Raw genomic sequence first — 17,643 nt, 5'->3', positions numbered from 1 at the left:
GAACAGATGCTCTGGTGGGAAAGGATGGCATTTACTGAGTTAGCCAAGACTTTTTTTCCAGTCACAGACTGTATTTTCAGGGAGGAGTACTGCCTGGATGGGAAGCAGTAGGAGCTACAGGCTACAGGCCAGTGGGATCCAGAGAGCTTTGCTGCTGCTAACTTTTTGTCTTCCCTCCTGCCTGCCCTTAGTGTGAGAGGACATTTAAAATCTGCTATCGCTATTTGGAGAATGGAAGGAGACTCTCTAAAAGAGATGCAGCTAGACTGAATCTTAGGATAATGGAAATACAATGTCTTTCTGGGCTGGAGGTGGGGGAGACAGTGCATAACATTTGCTCAAAAGGCTGCATAAAATGCTGGCTGGGGCAAGGGGTTTGGTTACAAGGACTGTCATGACATTTGGCATTTGTCTGGCTCCTTTTCTTCAGGTAGTTTAATCAGAGGTGCCAAGGCATGAGCAGGTCCACAGTGTAAATTAGCCTTTTGCCTGATAAGGTAGACATTCAAGGCTCACGTAGCATGTGCCTCTGTGCTGAGACCTGCTTTTTTCTGTGCATGAATGGGGAGGTTAAGTCCAAATCCTTCTGTGAGCAGCAGGATGATTTCTAAACTGCAGTGGTGAAAAAAACCCCCCACAACTCACATTTCTGAGCAGTCATACCTCTATTGCAAAGGCATGGCAAGCATTCCCTGCCATTGCCTCCAACAGCATCCGCATGGCTGTGGGGATCGTCACTGTCCGGGTCCCTCCTCCCTGCCGTGAATGGGAAGTGCTCAGCCAAGTGGTCCTGCACCGGTTGCTATGGAAGTGCCCATGAATGATGGAGATGTCCTTTTAGTAATTTTTCACCTAATTTGATTTATGGAGGAAGAAGGAACTTTCCCACATTGATTTTTGCAGAAAGGCAGAGACGCTGGCCTGTCATTACCAGCCGCAGAGCTGGTGAACCCAGGTTCGGGTCTTGCACCCTCTTCTTCCAAAAGCAAAACGGGGGGGGGACCCCAACCACCTGAACATCACTCTCCTGTGGGAGGTTGTGGGCCCCGCAAAGGAGGAGACATGACGCGGTGGTCTCTGCTGTTGCTGTTGAAAGGAAAAGCTGTCCTAAAGCCAGCCTTCCTCTGGCTGTCAGAGCTGTCAGGGTGGGCTGGGTAGGGGCTTTGAACACTGAAGGTGACCAAAACTGCGGTTATTTAGGGGTGCGACTCTTCCCGTAAGTAAAATCTTGCCATTTTTATGGGTCCAAGTTAAAATCACTCCTAAGAAAGCTCATGAAGAGCAGCAGAGGTGGGGGCTTCGGCCACAGAAGGATGAGCCTGTGCCTTGCGCAGGTGAGCAGTTTTGTGAGCAACTTTGCCTCCTCCGGTGGTGATCTAAATTCATGTCTTGAACATCTTCAGCAGGGAGCAGGTGGGAGACGGTGCCCTATCTTACACTCGAATGTAAAAGCTAACTGCTAGCAGCAACTAACGCAGCACGAGGGGAGCGGGACGATCCGGATCCTCCCTTCTTTGCTTTCCCATCGCCGAGGAGCGCCGCCATTCCCAGCTCAGCGGCGGGATTTGCCGGGGGCGGCAGCTGGTGGGTGGTCATGCATCGCTCTGTGTGCCGGAGGCAGTGGGCTTCCCCTCGGGTGGCTGCGTGGGGACACCGAAGGCCTCGCTCCGGCCTCGGGGAGTCGGGGGAGCCTGGGGTAATTAAATTAGGTTGTACTGTACATAGCCCTCATTAGACAAGTCCCTTCAGGAGATAGAGTAGAATAATAATGACACTTATGATGGGTTCAGAGGTGGCCGGTTTTAACGTCACCCTTCGAGGTCGCTCTCTCGTCTTCTCACCCGTAACGCGTAGCCGTGCCGGGCGGTTCAGCAGGAGGACCGTGCTGGTCTCAGGCCGGGTTTACGGGGTCTTCCCTGCGGGAAACCCCCACCCCACCCCAAAGAAAAGTGAAAAGCCCCTTCCCTCGAGCGGGCGCCGGCTGAGGGCACCCTGTGCTAGTGGCAATGGTGACTACACCTCCGTGCTGATAGCCCGCGGGTTCGGGAAGCTCTCGCGGAGGAGGCCGTGGCGGCTCACCGTGTAACTTTGCAGGGTGGCCATGTTGATGGGCGGCCCCGTCTCCTTATAGCACGCGGGGGCATAGGCCACCCTCTCGCCCCCGTTGCGCACCATGTCGGCAGTCCGGATGTAAAAGGGGGAGCCGTAGGGGGAGCAGGTCGGGCAGTAGTTGTGAGCCCCGTGCTGGTTGAGCTCGCTGCGGGGGGCCACGGGGCTGCCCTGGCCATCCACCATGCGGGAGTTGCAGGCGTTGCACGTGCCAAGGTGCGAGTGCACGGGAAGGTCGGGCTCTTCCTCTTCTTCCTCCTCCTCCTCCTCCTCCTCTTCCTCATTGGAATCATCTTTCTTGCAGCAATAGTACTGCGCAAAAGGGAAGGGGTTGTATTAGGGAGAGCCAGCCCTTATTATTCACAGCCGGCCCTGCCACATCCCTGCTCCCCTCATCCCTCCACGGGCCTTTCACTGCTCTGCTCCACCGGTACCTGGGTCCTGCAAAGCAGCAGAAGCCAGACAAAACCTGGACCAGAGCATGCTGCAGGAGGCAGCTGCCGGGGAACTCAGCCTCTCCCCTCCCAGCAAGGTTTGCAAGGGGAAGGTATTTTACCATGCCAGTCGGAAACTCCTCCAAGTAACCGCTGTGCTTTCCATCACACAGGCACTGCTGCATGGCACAGACTTCACATTAACTTTTAAAAAGCAGGAGGTTGTAGCTAGCCATTGTTGAAAGCCTCCTTGTTTAGTTTACAGGGGAAAAAAAACAACCCTAAAATTCTCCATCCGGTATTGCAAACCCAGCCAAGCCTACACCTAAACTAGCAAGTGCTGCAGAGTCTCAAAAGCCTTAGGGGACCCCCCCTCCATGCTGAGAGGAGGAAAGGACGTAACTCTGCAGCACCTGGGGGGGAAAGGAGTTTCAACTCCCTGCCCATCATGGGCAGGAAAACCCCCTTTGAGACCTCTCCCTGCAGCAGCAGTTCATCCCGAGGAGCAGCAACTCGTTCGTGGCAAGATGGGGGACGGCCACGGCGCTCACCTGTAGCCTACAGTAGCAGAGCACGGCGATGATGCACAGTAGGATCACCGTTGCTAGGATTCCCCCGGTGATAACAACAGTTCCCGCTGTCATCCGACCGATTCTCCATCAAACTCTGAAAGGCAGGGCCACAGGGACACGTGTTGCCCCGGGACATGAACCTCACCTACCATGGCTTTGTCATCACATCACAGACATGACACCCACAAGGCATCCCAAAATACCACATCCCTGTTCCTCCCTCCCCACCTGAAAAACTATCACCCAATATCATTCTCTTCTTAGCAGGAGGACACCTGAGATGCAGCATCACGTCCCCTCGCTGTCATCACTGCCTCTGGCTTGGGGTCTTTGGGAAACAACCCCATGGTCCACCTGCAGAGCCTCCCCCCTTGCTGAGCCAAAAGGGCTGATTTCCACCCTCCCAGCAGAAAATACAGCTTCTGCTTCAAAATGCAGAAGCAAACCTGGGTTTCCACTGGGAAAAGTGCTTCAAACTCTGCAACTCTGTCCGTCTGAGCCCAAAAGACGTGCCCCAGCTGCCTGCTGGGCACCGATGGGTCTAATGCGGGCTTGGCATGAGCCAAGCAGCCCTCACCACCGTCCCCGTGCCACGGGACGCGGGGGCTACTTACGTTCACTGACGGAGGTGTTGGACCTGGAAGGAGAAGAGGGACAGGTTAGCTGTAGCCTGCCAGCACCCCTCCCACATGTTTCCCCACTTCCCAAGAATTTGCTTTGATTTGGGACCTGTAGGAATCCCTTCTTCATGTCCTGCATCCCAAAGGGATGGGGTTCAGCATGTGCCTGTGCCCCTGGGAGCCTCCGTGGTGCAAAAAGCATTTTGGGTCCTGCAGGTGATAATGATCATGATGATTTTTTTTTTAATTTTTTTTTTTTTCTTTAATTTGGAGCAGGGAAAGGAGACATTTCCCAAGCTCAGAGAAATACTCCGCAGGACAAGGCTGTGCTGTCAGTGGCTCGTGAATCACGCAGCTTCGCAGGGTGAAGGCCTGGCTTAGTCAGCACTTGGCCTTTTCCTCTTTAAAATTAATTACAGGGGAGGCAGATGCATCATTGCGCAAGCAGCCAACATTTTAGGTGCTGCTGGGAAAGCGGCTCTCCCCTCCAGGGCAGGCGAGCCCCAGTGTCCCCCTGCCACCCCATGGGCACCTACCCAGAAAAGGACAGGCAGGGCGTCGTGGTCACGCCGGCCCCGGGGCGGCCGGCCGGGACAGGCAGCGCTGCATGGCCATGGGGAGATGCCGGCAGCCCTGGAATGGAGGATAAAGAAAAGAAACTGCCACTGTCAGCTCATTCCCCCTGCCCAAGGGGGCTGCCCAGTGTTCCCATCCCCACTGATGCCACCTCTGTCCCTGCGGTGGGGCTAAATATATTGCTTTTTTAGGGAGACCAGCAGGAAAGGTGGGTGCTGCAAAGGTGGTTAAACTCAAACCACCAGGAAAGGACAATTCCGTGCCCAAACCCTGCAATTTCAGCAGAAGTGAGAGACTTGCATCCAAGAAGTGGGTGCACCCATCGCCCCCATAGCCCCCACCCTCCGTCGACACCTGGTGCAACCGCATTTCATTACCGGCCGATGTGTTCCTCTGTGCCTCATCCAGAGCAAGACTAATTGATAGGGCCCAAGTGCCAGTCAGTTGCAGCCGAGGAGATCTAATTACCCGCTCACCACGCAGCCCTAATTGCTGAAGGGAGGTGGCAGCTTCCAGACAAGACCTGCCCAACTCTGCCCCGGCCCCTCACTACTGCATGTGCTGGCGGGCACTGTGGGGAACCCTCCCCCAAAAAAATCACCCATCCTCTTCACTCCGCTGTAGTGATTTGCAGGATCCTGCCTGCCACAAATTGATTTTCAGCTCTTGGAAAGTTCCCGTACAGAGCCAAAAGGTGGGTGGGCATTGGATTTCCTCCTCCAGCTGCTCTTGCACACGAAACAAAGGAGAAAAAAAACCCTGAGAAATCAATAGGTCCATAACCCAGCTAATATCTCCATCCATCAGGGGACCTGACACAGTGCTAATAATGGACCCTGACATGCTTGGCTCCTGCACCCTGTTACCAAACCGCACCCTGAAATGCAACCAGGGATGGCAGGGAGGGACACAAGGGAGCCTTCGATGGAGTTATTGCCTCCCCGGGTGGCATCCTTAACAGGGAAAAGCTGATGGCAGTGGCTGGAAAAGGCAAATGTTGACCTTCGATGACCTCCAAGAGGGACGTACCACGTCCCAGCCAGGCGGTGATGGATGATGCAGGCGGCCGTCCGCATCCAGAAAACTTCATTTCGTGGGAGCTGTGATTTGATTTAGAGCTCGGAGAGCAGCATCCAATTAGCCTGAGGTTTGGAGCGAGCAGGTGGCCTCGAAGAACAACCCCGGGCGGGGAGGGACCGGCCCTGGGGACCCTTTGGTCACCTCCAAGTCCGACCAGCGCTGCCTCGAGGACGGCTGGGTTTCCACGAGCCCCATCTCTGGCATTCCTGTTTCTGGGGCTGCCAGGATCAGCATTTCACCGGCCCCACTCAGGGGCCAGGCTCTTCCTTATTAAAATAGTGATTTTTTTAAAAAAGAAAAAAAGGCAAAAAATTGAAACAAACTAGAAGTGCTGCCTTTGCTCATCTCTTTGGAGGTGATGCTTTCAGAGAGGAGGAAGTTTCCTGCCCTCCTCCCCCTCCAAATCCTGCTCGCCAGCAGCCTAGCAGTTCATTTTCTACCCAGTTTGTGCCTATAAAATAGTTTGCTGCTCTTAAACAGCCTTCTCTAACCCATGGATCTCTTCTGCAGGGCTGCAGAAGGGGATGTAATGCCTCCTGGGGAAGGAGCAAGAGCCCCAATCTCAGGAGTAATTGGGGTCTTGGGAATTATAAGGTAAATAAGCCCAGGAAGGGGCAGGACAACTACTACAGCCTTTTCCAGCCCTTGCATGGGCCACACAACCACTCCAGCAGCCGCATCTCTGTCACTGGGGATCAGCCCATGTCCATTTTCCATCCGCCCTCCCCAAGCACATCCCAACCTGCCGGGAAAGGGGCAATTTGGGCTCCACTGGCTTAGCTCCCCCCCAGGCTCGGGTACAGCACAGCCCCATCACCCCATCCCGACAAAAGGCCATACATTTTTAGGGTTTCCCTAAAAGCCTCAGGCTGCACTGTGAGCCGAGCTGAGCCCTGCAGCTCCTGCTGCCGCAGCGGGATGGGATGCACAGGCATCGCAGGGGGATGCACGAGCTGAACTCCCTGGGCCACAGTCCCATTCCTCCTTCTGACTTAAAAAGGGAGTTCAGAGTTGCTTAAATACTTAAATACCCCACGCTGAGCAGACACCTTGGTGTTTACCACTCACCTGCTCCTGGGCTGCTCAGAAGAGTGGACTATGACCCAAGGGCAGGTGTGGGGACCCTCCAGAGCACAAACCATTGCTGAATAAAATCAGGATTTATAGGAGCGGGGCTGCGTTACCCTCCCTGCCCCTTGCCGGCTTTCTGGAAGCGATTAGAGACACTAAGCAGCGGTGTCACGCTGTCCCTGATGGGGACAGGAGCTGGCGGAGGGAGGGTCCCCGGCCGTATCGAACTCCTCCGGGCAGGCGTGCAAAACCGCTTGCTGCAGGGATATATTTTCTTTAATTGATGTTGCCTTGCAGCGCAAAGTTATGGCCTGAAAAGTGACTCTGGGAACGAGTGGCATCTCAGGCTTCTATATTTATTCTCCTTCAATGACGTCCATCGCAGATTTGCACAGTTTGCAAGTCGATGGGAGGTTTTTGCCAGCTGCCAGCACTCTCAGAAAATGAGATGAGAAACTCCCATCCTTCCTTGCCCGGCGCATCCCACCAGCCCCGAGCTCACCCCCACCATCCAACAAGGGTCAAACCCTAACACAGGTGCTCGGGAGCAGGTTTTCGGCTCTGGCAGAGCACGGCTATTTGCCGTGAACATTGTGCCGAACCTTGCCGGCAAGTCCTGCCCCAGCCCGGGCTCTGCTCTCCCAGTTTTGTTCTGCAGCTCACGGGCTAATTCAATGAAATGTCTGCCTGGTAAATTAGCCCGGCCGCTGCCTTACCAGAATCATCTCCCAGGGCCTAATTGGAAAAAAACAGCATCAGGGGCTGCCTTTTCAAAACAGATTATGGCAGCAAACAACAGGGCAGCTCCCAGGTGGCTGCGGCCTGCCCTGCAGCGCAGGCTCAGCCCGATGGGATTCAGGTGGATTAACCCACGGTTGCAAACCTTGGTGAGGGCGGAGGACACGAGTAGGGTGGCCACCCCCCTCGCCCCAGCCATGGGGCAGGACAGCTGCACGGGGTGGGCTGAGGCCCTGCAAACTCGTTGCATGTCAGATGCTCTGTGCTGCAAGGCGTAAGGGGACAAGCCGAGCCGTGACAGAGCAGAAACGAGGAGACACCCACGCCCCGAAATGAGCCAAGCCCAATGAAATTTCACCCAAAGAGTGACAGCAGCACGGGATGCAAGAAGATGTGGTGGGGCTGCACCCAGCCAACAGCTCCCTCCTGCAGCAGTAACATCCCCAGGAGCGGCGCTGGGCTGGTTCTGCCTGAGTTATATTCAAGTTCAGACCCACCTGCAGACAGAAATCACAGCGGCAGTTGGGAAAACTTTGATTTCAGCCTGCTGCAGAGAATGCCAAAAAAGGCTTTTCCCAGCAGAAAAGGGCGTTGTGTGCGACCTGTTTCCTACCCGAGGTCTTTTCGTGCCATGACCCCTTTGGTGCCTCGAGCCGTGTGGGGTTTGGCCCAGCAGTTTTGCAAGGAAAACAGCAGCCAAAACCCTGCTCCTTGCTCCTGGCCACCGCAAGGACAGCCAGGTCGCAGAGGTGACACCGTCCCCCAGCTGAGGCTTCGGCGATTTGCAGTCAGTCATCAAAACCGAAAATCCCATGCCCTGCCGCAACCCTGCCCTTGCTTTCCCTCCACTGCCCGCACCGGCTCCCTGGGGCTCCCTGCCACCTCCTCCCAGCCCTCCTCCTCCTCAGCAGAGGGATGGGAAAGAAGAAGTACTGACAAGGTTTTTGAGACCAGCTCTTTTCTTGCAAAAGCTCTGTGGAAAAGGCAAGATATTAATTGCAATTAACAAAAATCTAACCACTTCAAGGGTGGAAGTCGCCAGCCAGACCCCAGTTCCTGGGTGGGCACAAGGGGCTGCGCTCCTGCTGCTAACACCACGCTCCTGACCCACCGAGCCCAGGACACCCCCTCTCCTGGCCACCAAACTCTGCCAAAAACTCACCTTCTTGCCAACCCAGGTTCGCTCCCTCCCACGCCAGGCCTCATCCTGCCCTGCGGGAGCCCAGGAGACCTTCCCCGCCAGCAGCAATCGCCTTTGCAGCCAGGTAGGACTGAGCATCCCCCTCCGATCTCTGGCTGTGGCAGCGCCGAGTGTGCGAAGCCCTGGCACGTCCTGCGGCCGGCAGGCATATCTGCATCTCTGTCCCAGGGAGACCTCCCAGCACTCCACAGACTTTTGGAGGAAGGGCGGCTTTGCAGCCTGGGATGTCTCAGGCGGGGATTACGCCAGTATCTCGTTACTTGGGCATCTCATCTGCCCTTTATCTCCTTAAGCGACTATTCAGATCCTGTCTCGCCTGCCTGTGTGGATTAACTGGAGCCATGCATAGGGATGGAGGGACACAGAAGGGACCGTCACCCCATCCTGTCCCGTCCAAGCACACACACCAACATGATACTGCAAAGCCCATGGCATAGCCAGGGCTACACCTGGATCTAGGCAAGTCCCTATATAATTACAACCCCTTTGCAGCCCCTTCTCATCGCAGGACGGCTTAAAACCCAGGGCAGGAAAAAAACCACCTCCCTCCTCATCCCCCCCATGCGTCTCCTACCCGCTGCGTTTGCTCAGCCAGCTTCCAGCCAGCCCAGCCCGGGAGCCACGGCAGGTGGATGCAGCCCCAGGAAGGGGTGATGTGCATCCCCAGACGCGGGGAAGGCATCAGACGTGGGCAGTCCACGGTGGGATGCGGTATGGAAACGTCCCTGGGCTGACCCACATGGCTCATCTCCTGCCGCCGCGCCTGGGGTCCCTCCCGGGGCTGCTTCTGGCAAAAGCTGCGGCTGAGCCCAGGCACACGTGCCGGGGAGACGCTCCGCCGCGGTCCCAAAATAACCAGGGACAAAACCGGCGGCATCAAGCCAAGTCGCACAGAGAAGGGCTTTTGAGATTATCCCGCACGTCACATCCCCGTGGGCTCTCCGGAGCCTGCCAGGACCTGGCCAGCATCCCTGCCACGGGCACTATCCCTCCTGGCGCCAAATATCCCCCGCGATGAGCAGCTGTGGCAGCAGCGTCCGTGCCGGGAGCAGAGTGAGGCCATGGGGAGCCAGAATGCTGAGTATGCCCCAGGTGAGACCGACCCTTGCTAAAAAGCCGGAGCATTTTGCTGCACAGGAGAGCTAAAGGCTCGGGACTGTGCCTATGGCGGTGGCCAGCGGAGAGCCAGAGTCCAAGCTGGATCCTGCTGTACCGTGGATTCCTGGAGGACACGGCCCCAGAGAGCAAGAGCTTGTGTCTGATTCGCACCCCATGTTGCCCCTAAATCCCCCTGCCACAGCAGCACCCGGGTGTTTACACTGTACAGCACAAGAGATGGATCCTCATGAGCACAGAAAGGAGCAGGAAGGGTTATTTGCTTCCACCCCAACGTCACCCTTGGTGTTCTCACAGACTCATTGCACCGGTGTAGGTAACCCACAACCGATTTAACCCTCTGGTAAAGCATCAACATGGCACAGGTATTTCCTCTGCGTCAGTCTGTGCTGCCAGCACTTGCCCAAGAAAAGGCGAGAAGGTGCCAGCAAAGCAAAATGGGGCAACAGGGACCTTGTTAAAAGCTCTCAGCCTCCAGCCATCCCGCACCAAGGCCTTGGGGAGGAGGAAGGTCCAGGTGATGGATCAGGATCGTGCCAATCCTGCAGCCTGGAGACCCTCCCCGGCAGCATGACGGAGCCAGCCTCCCTTCGAGGATGCTCTGCTGTTCATTCCCAGCCCTTCGAGGGTATTTCTCCAGCACCCTCTTTGCTCCAAGTTGAAACCTTCACCTCCTCAGCACCCATTTATTTTCACACCAGCGGGCTCTTCCCATCAGGGCAAGGAGACGAAGACCTCGGCTGGATCCCTCCGTTCCACATGGGGCTGTAAACACACCCTGTGGAGATACATTCTTCTCCCTAATTTGATTTTCTCGCTGCTCCACCAAAGGAAGGTGCACGCTCTGCTCTCCGGCAGGACTAATCCCACCAGGGCACTCAGTGACACCAAATGCACCTTCATTCCAGACGCACATTGGAAGAGGAGGATCAATCCCGGCAGAAGCATTGTGCAACACAGTCTGGAGCACCCCCGCAGAGCATCCCCAACAAGATCCAAGCGAGCATAGCAGCGAGTTTCCTGCTAAAGATTTTTTTTCATTAAGCCAGTTTCTCACCAGCTTTCTTTGAAACAACCCCCAGGACAGCTTCTCCTCCTAGGCACCACTTTGTTATCTCCCTCCTTGCCCTGGACATCCGTGCCATGTCAGCCTTTCCACCTCATTTCCATCATTCCCATGAAAACCCTCTGCCCAGTTTCCCAGTTCCCACCCGGATCTTCCCTCGTTGCCCTGTCCCTGTCCCTCCCAGCCTGATGCATGAAACACGTCTTGGGCAAAACCTTTCCACATAGCAGCAAGCTCTGCTCCCGAAAGCAAAGCCCGGGGTGAAAGCTCTGGCCAAGGCTGGAGCCTCTGTGATCCCATCAGCTTCAGCCCCACCAGCACCCCCCACTCAGGTAACGCTGTCCGAGTCATGCCGGAGTGAATCTGTTGTGCCTCGATGTCACCCAATTTATTGGTTTTGCTAAAATAAAATATAAAATAAATGCTCCTGCTCAACCCCTGGTTTTAACTCGTGCTCTCCCGCAGCCTGGGTTACGCTATGAGGCCGGTGGCTGAAACAGCGACCGGGTGTTTGAGGGATGCTGCTCCCTGGGGACAGACAGGGGACGTCCCCCCCATGTCCTGCCAGCATCTGCCCTCCCGCCTGCCTGCAAGCATGCCAGCGAGACAGCCACTGCGCAGGAATTAAATTAGCAAAGACATCATTAGGGGTAACTGGACTGTTTACCAGTTAGGTGGAGTGAAGGAAGATGAGCCTTGTGCTTGCCATGAGGACAGGGGCCACCAGCATCCCTCTTGGCTCACAAGCTCTCTTTAAATCCCCTTTACAGCTAGGAAAACTATATGGACGTCTGTCAGCGATGCACCGCACTTTCCTGTTCATATTTCAGTGCTCACCTCACGTTCACCTCCCTCCAGCCATGGGGACGGCTGAGATCTCCCCCACCTGTACACCAGATCCAGATATGGGTTAAAAAAGGACACGGCCATCAGCCGTCAGCATCTTTAACAAAGTAGGAGCCAAAAAACAGGGCTGGTGACTTCTCTGCCCACTTCTAGCTGGGCAGGTGCCCTTCAGCATCAGGGAGCAGATAACGCTCAGACCACCGCTCCTCCAAAAAAAACCAACCCTAGGACAGGTTATAATTTCACCTCGCTCCCACAGCACCTGCAAACCTGAACAGATCTTGGGAAAAGTCCTTTTTCCATGGAAAACAGAGATGGAGGGCATCGTGGCCCAGCCCTGGGGAGGAGGGCGCGGGGAAGCGCAGCCTCTTCCTCCGCATGATGCAAGACCTGCTGCTCTGACTGTCAGCATCCCCCTGACATGTTTGCTTGGAGTAGAAACAGAGATTTATTTTAATGACTCATTAAAGCCTAATTGCATTCAGGCAGCAATACAGAGAGAAGAGCCTCCCACGTGCGGCAGTACTACAGTCAGGAGGGCTCTCAAAGCCTCCCCGAAAGCGCAAGGCAGACAGACTGTCTCTTTTCGGTTGGGCCAGACAGCAGGGCCAGGTGCTGGCTCTGGATCAGTGTGGCTTCATGGTTGGGATCCAAAAAACAACCCAGAAAAGTCTCTGTTCTTCTCTTCATTGGCCTCTGTCTGTGCGATGCGATGGCTTCTGCCAGCTCCTCATCCCTGAGCTCCAGAGAGGAGGCACAACCTGCCCCAGAGCTTGGATGCCCATCTCCAGAGCCTCAGGCCAGCAGCTATTTCTGGGGGTTGCCATCTCCTAGCCTTAAGGACTCATGTGTTTTTAACTCCCCTGTGCTTTTAAGGACCCCATAGCAGGAGCAGGAAGCACAGCAGGGTGGGATTTGTGCAGCAGCCACCGCAGGTTGCCCCGGCAGAGAGCCAGACACGGCACAGGGAAGGGATGAGCTGCTCCTCCCATCTCAGGGGCACCCTGGGTGGGGGCAACAAAGCGGTCATGCTAAACAGCAGCCAGCTTGGAGGGGAACCAGCCAAAACCCCACTGCCTGCAGTCCAGGTATCCCCTTGCCACTGACACCACCTGTGAGGAGCTCTGGGGTCTGCCTCCTCTGCTTTTTTGGGTGCCCCAGCTGGCTCTGCCCACGTACCTCATCCTTCCTGGTGGGATGCAGACCCAGTGACAGCCACATCACCCATGGGGATGGGAGCTTACAGCTGCCCTGATCCCCAGGGATCCCCATCACTGGGATGAATGCTGGGAAGCCCATCCTGCCCTTCTCACCCACACGGCTGGAGCAGATCGGTTGTTATCAACCTGCAGCTTTCTCCTCCCAGAAAGTTGCCCCACGCAGGCACAGGAAAGCCACGTCCCACTTCCTGCGCTGCAATTCGGATGCCTGCGGTACCCGCAACGATCCCGGGTTGCCCTGGGAGGACAGCCCGCCCGGGGACAGCCACGGGTCCCCAGCCACAGCTCTGCCTTCCACACCAATGGCAATTCATCCCTCTGGGATGGCCCATCCGGCAGGATCCCGGACCGCAGCCCATGGGCTGTGCAGACCCAGGGAAAGCCGGAGCCGTGCCTGACATTAGTGTCCGACCCCAACCCCACTCTTTGGGGTAAATCCAAGCGGAGTCACTCCGGGATCAGGTCCAGGAGTGACTTCTCCATAATGCCACAGGAAAATCTCACCCACGGTTACTTTACGGGACCACTCACACTCGTTTTACCCACTGCATCCCAGCCAGGGCAAGGAGGTGCAATGCAACCAGGCACGGACAGGTCGGCTCTGCAAAGCTAAACTCTTTGCTGGATTTCAGACCAGATTTTTTTTTTTTCTAGTTGATTTATCACACGGCAGGGATACAGACTCATCTGTCACTCAAGGTGCTCGACCTCGTCCAGCCCGCACCGCCTGGTCAGGCAGGAGTGGGGCTGGCCAGGATGGTCACACACGCACCATCACACACGCCCAGCGAGAAGGAAAACCCGCCGTGAAGTCTCTTAATGTCTCCTGCAAATGAAATGTGAAACGCACTTTCAAGAAAACAAGGGTAACGCAGCCTCAATAAATATTTCATCCTGGTGGGAAAGCAGCAACGGGGAAGGTCGGGTGGGCAAAGATGCCAGGAGGGATGCAGGGTGGTGGGGATGGAGGGGGAGAAGGGAGAGGCAGCCGGGGCAGGGAACAACGGGAACATCATGGCCTGACCTTATTTCTGTTTGCCGCTTGCCCTGGAGGCTACTGGGTTTGAGGCGTGACCACAAAGCAGGCCCCAGAAAGGGGAGCAGCTCTTACATTCCTGTTCGTGCCCATGGCTAAGGTCGGTGATCCTGCTCCAGCCAGGAGCTGAGCTCCTCCGAATGCCCCGTCCTAACGCTTCCCAGCAGACAGGCAGCTGCCCGGGTCTCCCGTCGGTCCCAAAATGCTCCCACGCAAAATGGCTGGAGGATGCTCGGCCTTTCTCCGAGGGGGAGGGTTTGCTGAGTGGAAAATCCTCTGCACCCGATTTCCACCCTGTTAAGGGTCTTTTGGGCTAGAGCAGAGCAGGGCCAGGCTGTCTCATCTAAGCAGGGCTCCAGAGCTGGCTGTCCTCGGGCCTGTGGTCAGGCTGAACTCCAGCGCTTTGGGAGAGGATCTCATATCCCAGCGGAGACGACGCTGGAATGGGATCGGACTTACTGGTCCGATGTTCACCACAATATTGAGAACTGCAGCCTACTGCCGCTCTCCCCTCTTGGCTTTTCAACAGGTGAAAAAGCCCTTCCCAGGAAAAGCTTTTTCTCCTCCCTCCCTGGCAAAGCCCAGGTTAGAGCCCATCAGATTCCACGGGGACAACATGAATGCCAACCAGCAGCCCCAGTACACCTGGTGCCCCAAAATGGTGACTTGGATGACTGAGGGGCAAGGCTGGGGGAGGGAAGAAAAAAGCCCTGGTAGTACAAGCCTCCATCGGGGTGGAATATTCCACCGCACCTTAGAAAATCTCTCTGCTGGAGAGACAATCAATAGCATGCAAATGGAATCCAGCTGAAAACGCTAAATGTTTCCACATGCCCTTTTGGAGGGAACAAAATCCTCCAGGATAACCTTAGGAGAAAACAAAAGCCAGGCGAATAACTCTAGCACAGGTCTCCTTTAATTACCGCAGCACGGTGAGAGATAAAACAGAGATCCTTTGGAATAAACAAAAGGATTTGATTTCCTCCACTTCAGCAAAGGCAGCCACCATTTCCGTGGAGAGGTTTGGTAGCAAGGTTGGGGATTTGTCAGGCCGTCATATCCTTGCTGAATGGCAAGGCTTTGGGCTCCCACCGAGGGAGCGAGAGGCTGAGCCCCGGGCTTGGGACTTTCAAAACTTTGCCTGACTGTGAAGAAGTAGGGTTTAGAGACAGGCAAACTCAGTCCTACCCACCCAAGCAACCAGAGCAGTTAACGGTGACTTAAGGAAACCCAGCTCAACGCAAAGTTGGACCGCGTAACCCTCAGAAAAGAAGTCGGGACCTTGCAGGGAACCACAACCCGGGAGCTTCACCTGCACGAAGCTGCGGCGCAGAGGGCTCAGCTCAGCCCCAGGGTGCTGGGAGCATCATCCCAGCCCATCCTGCCCGCAGTCCCCCCACACACACACCGCCCGGGCACCCCTTCCCACCACCGCAGCCCCAAATTCGAGTGACAGCCTTTCCCTTGCCCCGACCCCTTCTGCGAAGCTGGGGGAGGGAGGAGGAGGAGGAGGAAGGCAGAGAAGGCGGCAGCGGGATGCTCCGAGCCCTACCTGGGCGCCCGGGCCGGGCAGCGGTGCAGGCAGGAGCGGAGCCGGGTCCGGCGGCGGCTGGGGGGGGGGTCCGGGGGCGGGGAGGAAGGGGAGGACCGGAGGAAGGAGGGTAAAGATAATGACAGCAGCGCTAATAATCAAGAATAGGAAAAAGAATAATCACCGGAGCGGAGGAGCGGGAGAGCCGAGGCGGGTCCGGCCGGCGTTGGAGGGGTGGGGGGGAGGCGAGAGGGGGAGGAGTTTGTCCGGGGGCCGGAGCTGCCGCCCCCGAGCGCCGCCCCCGCCGCCCCCCCCGGGGCTGCTGCAGGGGAGCGCAGGCACGGGCTTGGACCCCCCGAAACTCCTCCGCAGGGGAAGCCAGGCTGGGGGCGTCGGGCCACGGCCCCCTCAGCCCCCGGGCGCCTGCCCCACGGGGGGGGGGGGGGACGGGGGGGGGGCACCCGCTCGGCCTCTCCCCCCCCCGGCCTCCCTCCCAGCGCCTGCAGCTCTCCCGGGGGGAGCGCACGCTGGCAGCATCCCCTGAGGACCCCCAAACTCCCGGGTCCCCCCAGGGCACCCCCAAAGCCAAGCCCTGTGACACCCCAGGCGGTATCGAGCACGCCTGGGCACCCCAAACCCGCCCCCACCGCTCCCCTCAGCACCCCCAGCCCCATCAGCGTCCCCGGTGCTGCTGCCACCACTGCCTCGGCCCCGGGGCCGGGGGTCCGGAGGCTCCAGCTCCTGCTGGATCCATCCCACCACGTCCCAGGTAATGACACCCTTCTAGCCACCAGCACAGGCAGGGATCTGGCGCTGCAAACAACCGGGAGGAAAACCCATCACACCGCTGTGAGAGGGATGAGCCAGGGCCGCCGGGGGGGAGGATGCCAAGCCTACCCACGATTTTTCAAACAAGATTACCCCCCTTCCCCATGACTCTCTGTAAAACAGAGCCAACCTTCACCATACATCAGTTTCCCAACATGAGGCTGGCGGTACTACGGTACAGCCTGCTCTGCCAGAAGCTCGGCCCATCGCTGCAGTGACCCCAAGGCCATGCCGGCACTGGGGAGACACAAACACGTGCACATGGAAAGGTGTTGCCCCCAGTAAGTGTTTCCAGCTGCTGGGAAGCTTTGAAGCTCCAAACCAAGAGTTTAAGCCGGGGAAGGTGCAGCTTGCAGCTGGCATTGCCTTTGGAAACGGCAAGCCGCTTGCCTCTGTGAGCTACAATAAAGATAATCGAATCTCATGCCTTGCACCGCGAGCTGGCTGCTGCGAGCGTGAGGATTACTGTGTGAGGAGAACATGTGTTTGCCTGTTTCTCTCTGATTTTGGTCTCTATGGGGCATGAAAGCCACTGCACAGCAGTGCAGCTTGGTGGGATTAATGCAAGAACTCCGCTCCAGCGAGTTCGTTGTACCCTCCTGTGCCTCAGTTTCTCCATATTTAAGTAAGGGACACCACCAATACTTTTCCTCCCTGTAGAGCAAGCTCTAAAGCTGGGGAGAAAACACCGTTCACCTTCTCCTCCATCACCCTTGCATGTCAGGGCATGTCAGTCAGGGCATCCTGTTGGCCATGGATTGCTCTCCCTATTATTTCAGCCCAGCTATCACAACTGCTCGCTGCCAGTGCCAGGAGCCTGACCCACTGATTTCTCCCCAGGATCCAGCGGCAGAGCTGAGCCAGGAGGAAATAAACACTCGTTTGGATGCCAGTGGCTTTGCGCCTTTAGCAAACGGGCAGGATGAATTATGAAATGCAAAGGCGAGATAAGTGGATCCTGTCACAGCACTTACCCTTCGTGCCGCAGGATCTAAGTGCCTGCCGGCTGCGGGCGAAGGGCTGCGCGGCACACACGTACGCCCGCACGCAGCCCCGGCCAGGAGGGAAGCCTCCCTATGCGCCTGCTGATAAAGAAATCCGCATTACCAACTCCAGCACATCAGAGAGCTGGCAAATACGGAGAAGCATCGAGCGAGAAAAGCGAGCACGCGGAGTATTTCTACGGAAGGTAGTAGAGAGGCATTTTCCCTTAGCCGGGCTTCAGAGCTGCTGGAGGGCTGTGAATTAGAGACATCCAGGCGAGCGTGGAGAAGGAGGAGGCCAGGAGAAGTGAGAAAGTCATTTCCTGGGCTGCTCTGGGCAGGATGCGAGGAGGCAATGACAGCCCAGGATGCAGGGAGAGCCGCTTCTCCCCTCAGAAAGCGCTGCCAGGGCCACGGGAGGCATTATTACAGTTAATTCAGGAACTGACATTTTGCTGTTTCCATGGATGGACGTAGAAAAGAGTTTCTTTGGGATTAAGGAGTCACTTGGCTAACATGGGGCTGAGACTGCCCAGATCCAGATCGTGCTCCTCCATCAACCCCATGGCTCCGGCCCAAAGCAGGTGGGCGCTGCAGAAGACCACGACAAAGCGAA

At 56.7% G+C, this 17,643-nt stretch overlaps 1 protein-coding gene across 3 annotated transcripts; it reads right to left on the bottom strand.

The window, feature by feature from the left end:
* Nucleotides 1–73: 73 nt before the first annotated feature.
* LOC138686452 (protein FAM163A-like) lies at nt 74–15,451 on the bottom strand. Of its 3 annotated transcripts, none has more exons than XM_069789709.1 (5): nt 15,401–15,451; nt 4,272–4,368; nt 3,730–3,752; nt 3,095–3,209; nt 74–2,421 (listed from the first exon to the last, which is right to left on the bottom strand). In XM_069789709.1, exons 4-5 carry the CDS (start codon nt 3,185–3,187, stop codon nt 2,014–2,016), a joined length of 501 nt encoding a protein of 166 aa, XP_069645810.1. In that variant the 5' UTR covers nt 3,188–3,209; nt 3,730–3,752; nt 4,272–4,368; nt 15,401–15,451; the 3' UTR covers nt 74–2,013. The 3 variants fall into 3 exon arrangements, with proteins under 3 accessions (XP_069645810.1, XP_069645811.1, XP_069645812.1); XM_069789710.1 differs by lacking the exon at nt 15,401–15,451 and adding an exon at nt 15,238–15,349; XM_069789711.1 differs by lacking the exon at nt 15,401–15,451 and adding an exon at nt 8,363–8,907.
* Between the last annotated feature and the right edge of the window lie 2,192 nt (nt 15,452–17,643).

Source organism: Haliaeetus albicilla, chromosome 8 (assembly GCF_947461875.1).
Source record: "Haliaeetus albicilla chromosome 8, bHalAlb1.1, whole genome shotgun sequence".
NCBI lineage: Eukaryota > Metazoa > Chordata > Aves > Accipitriformes > Accipitridae > Haliaeetus > Haliaeetus albicilla.
The sequence above is the reverse complement of the archived record's forward strand: the minus strand, read 5'-3'. Positions and strand labels throughout refer to the sequence as shown.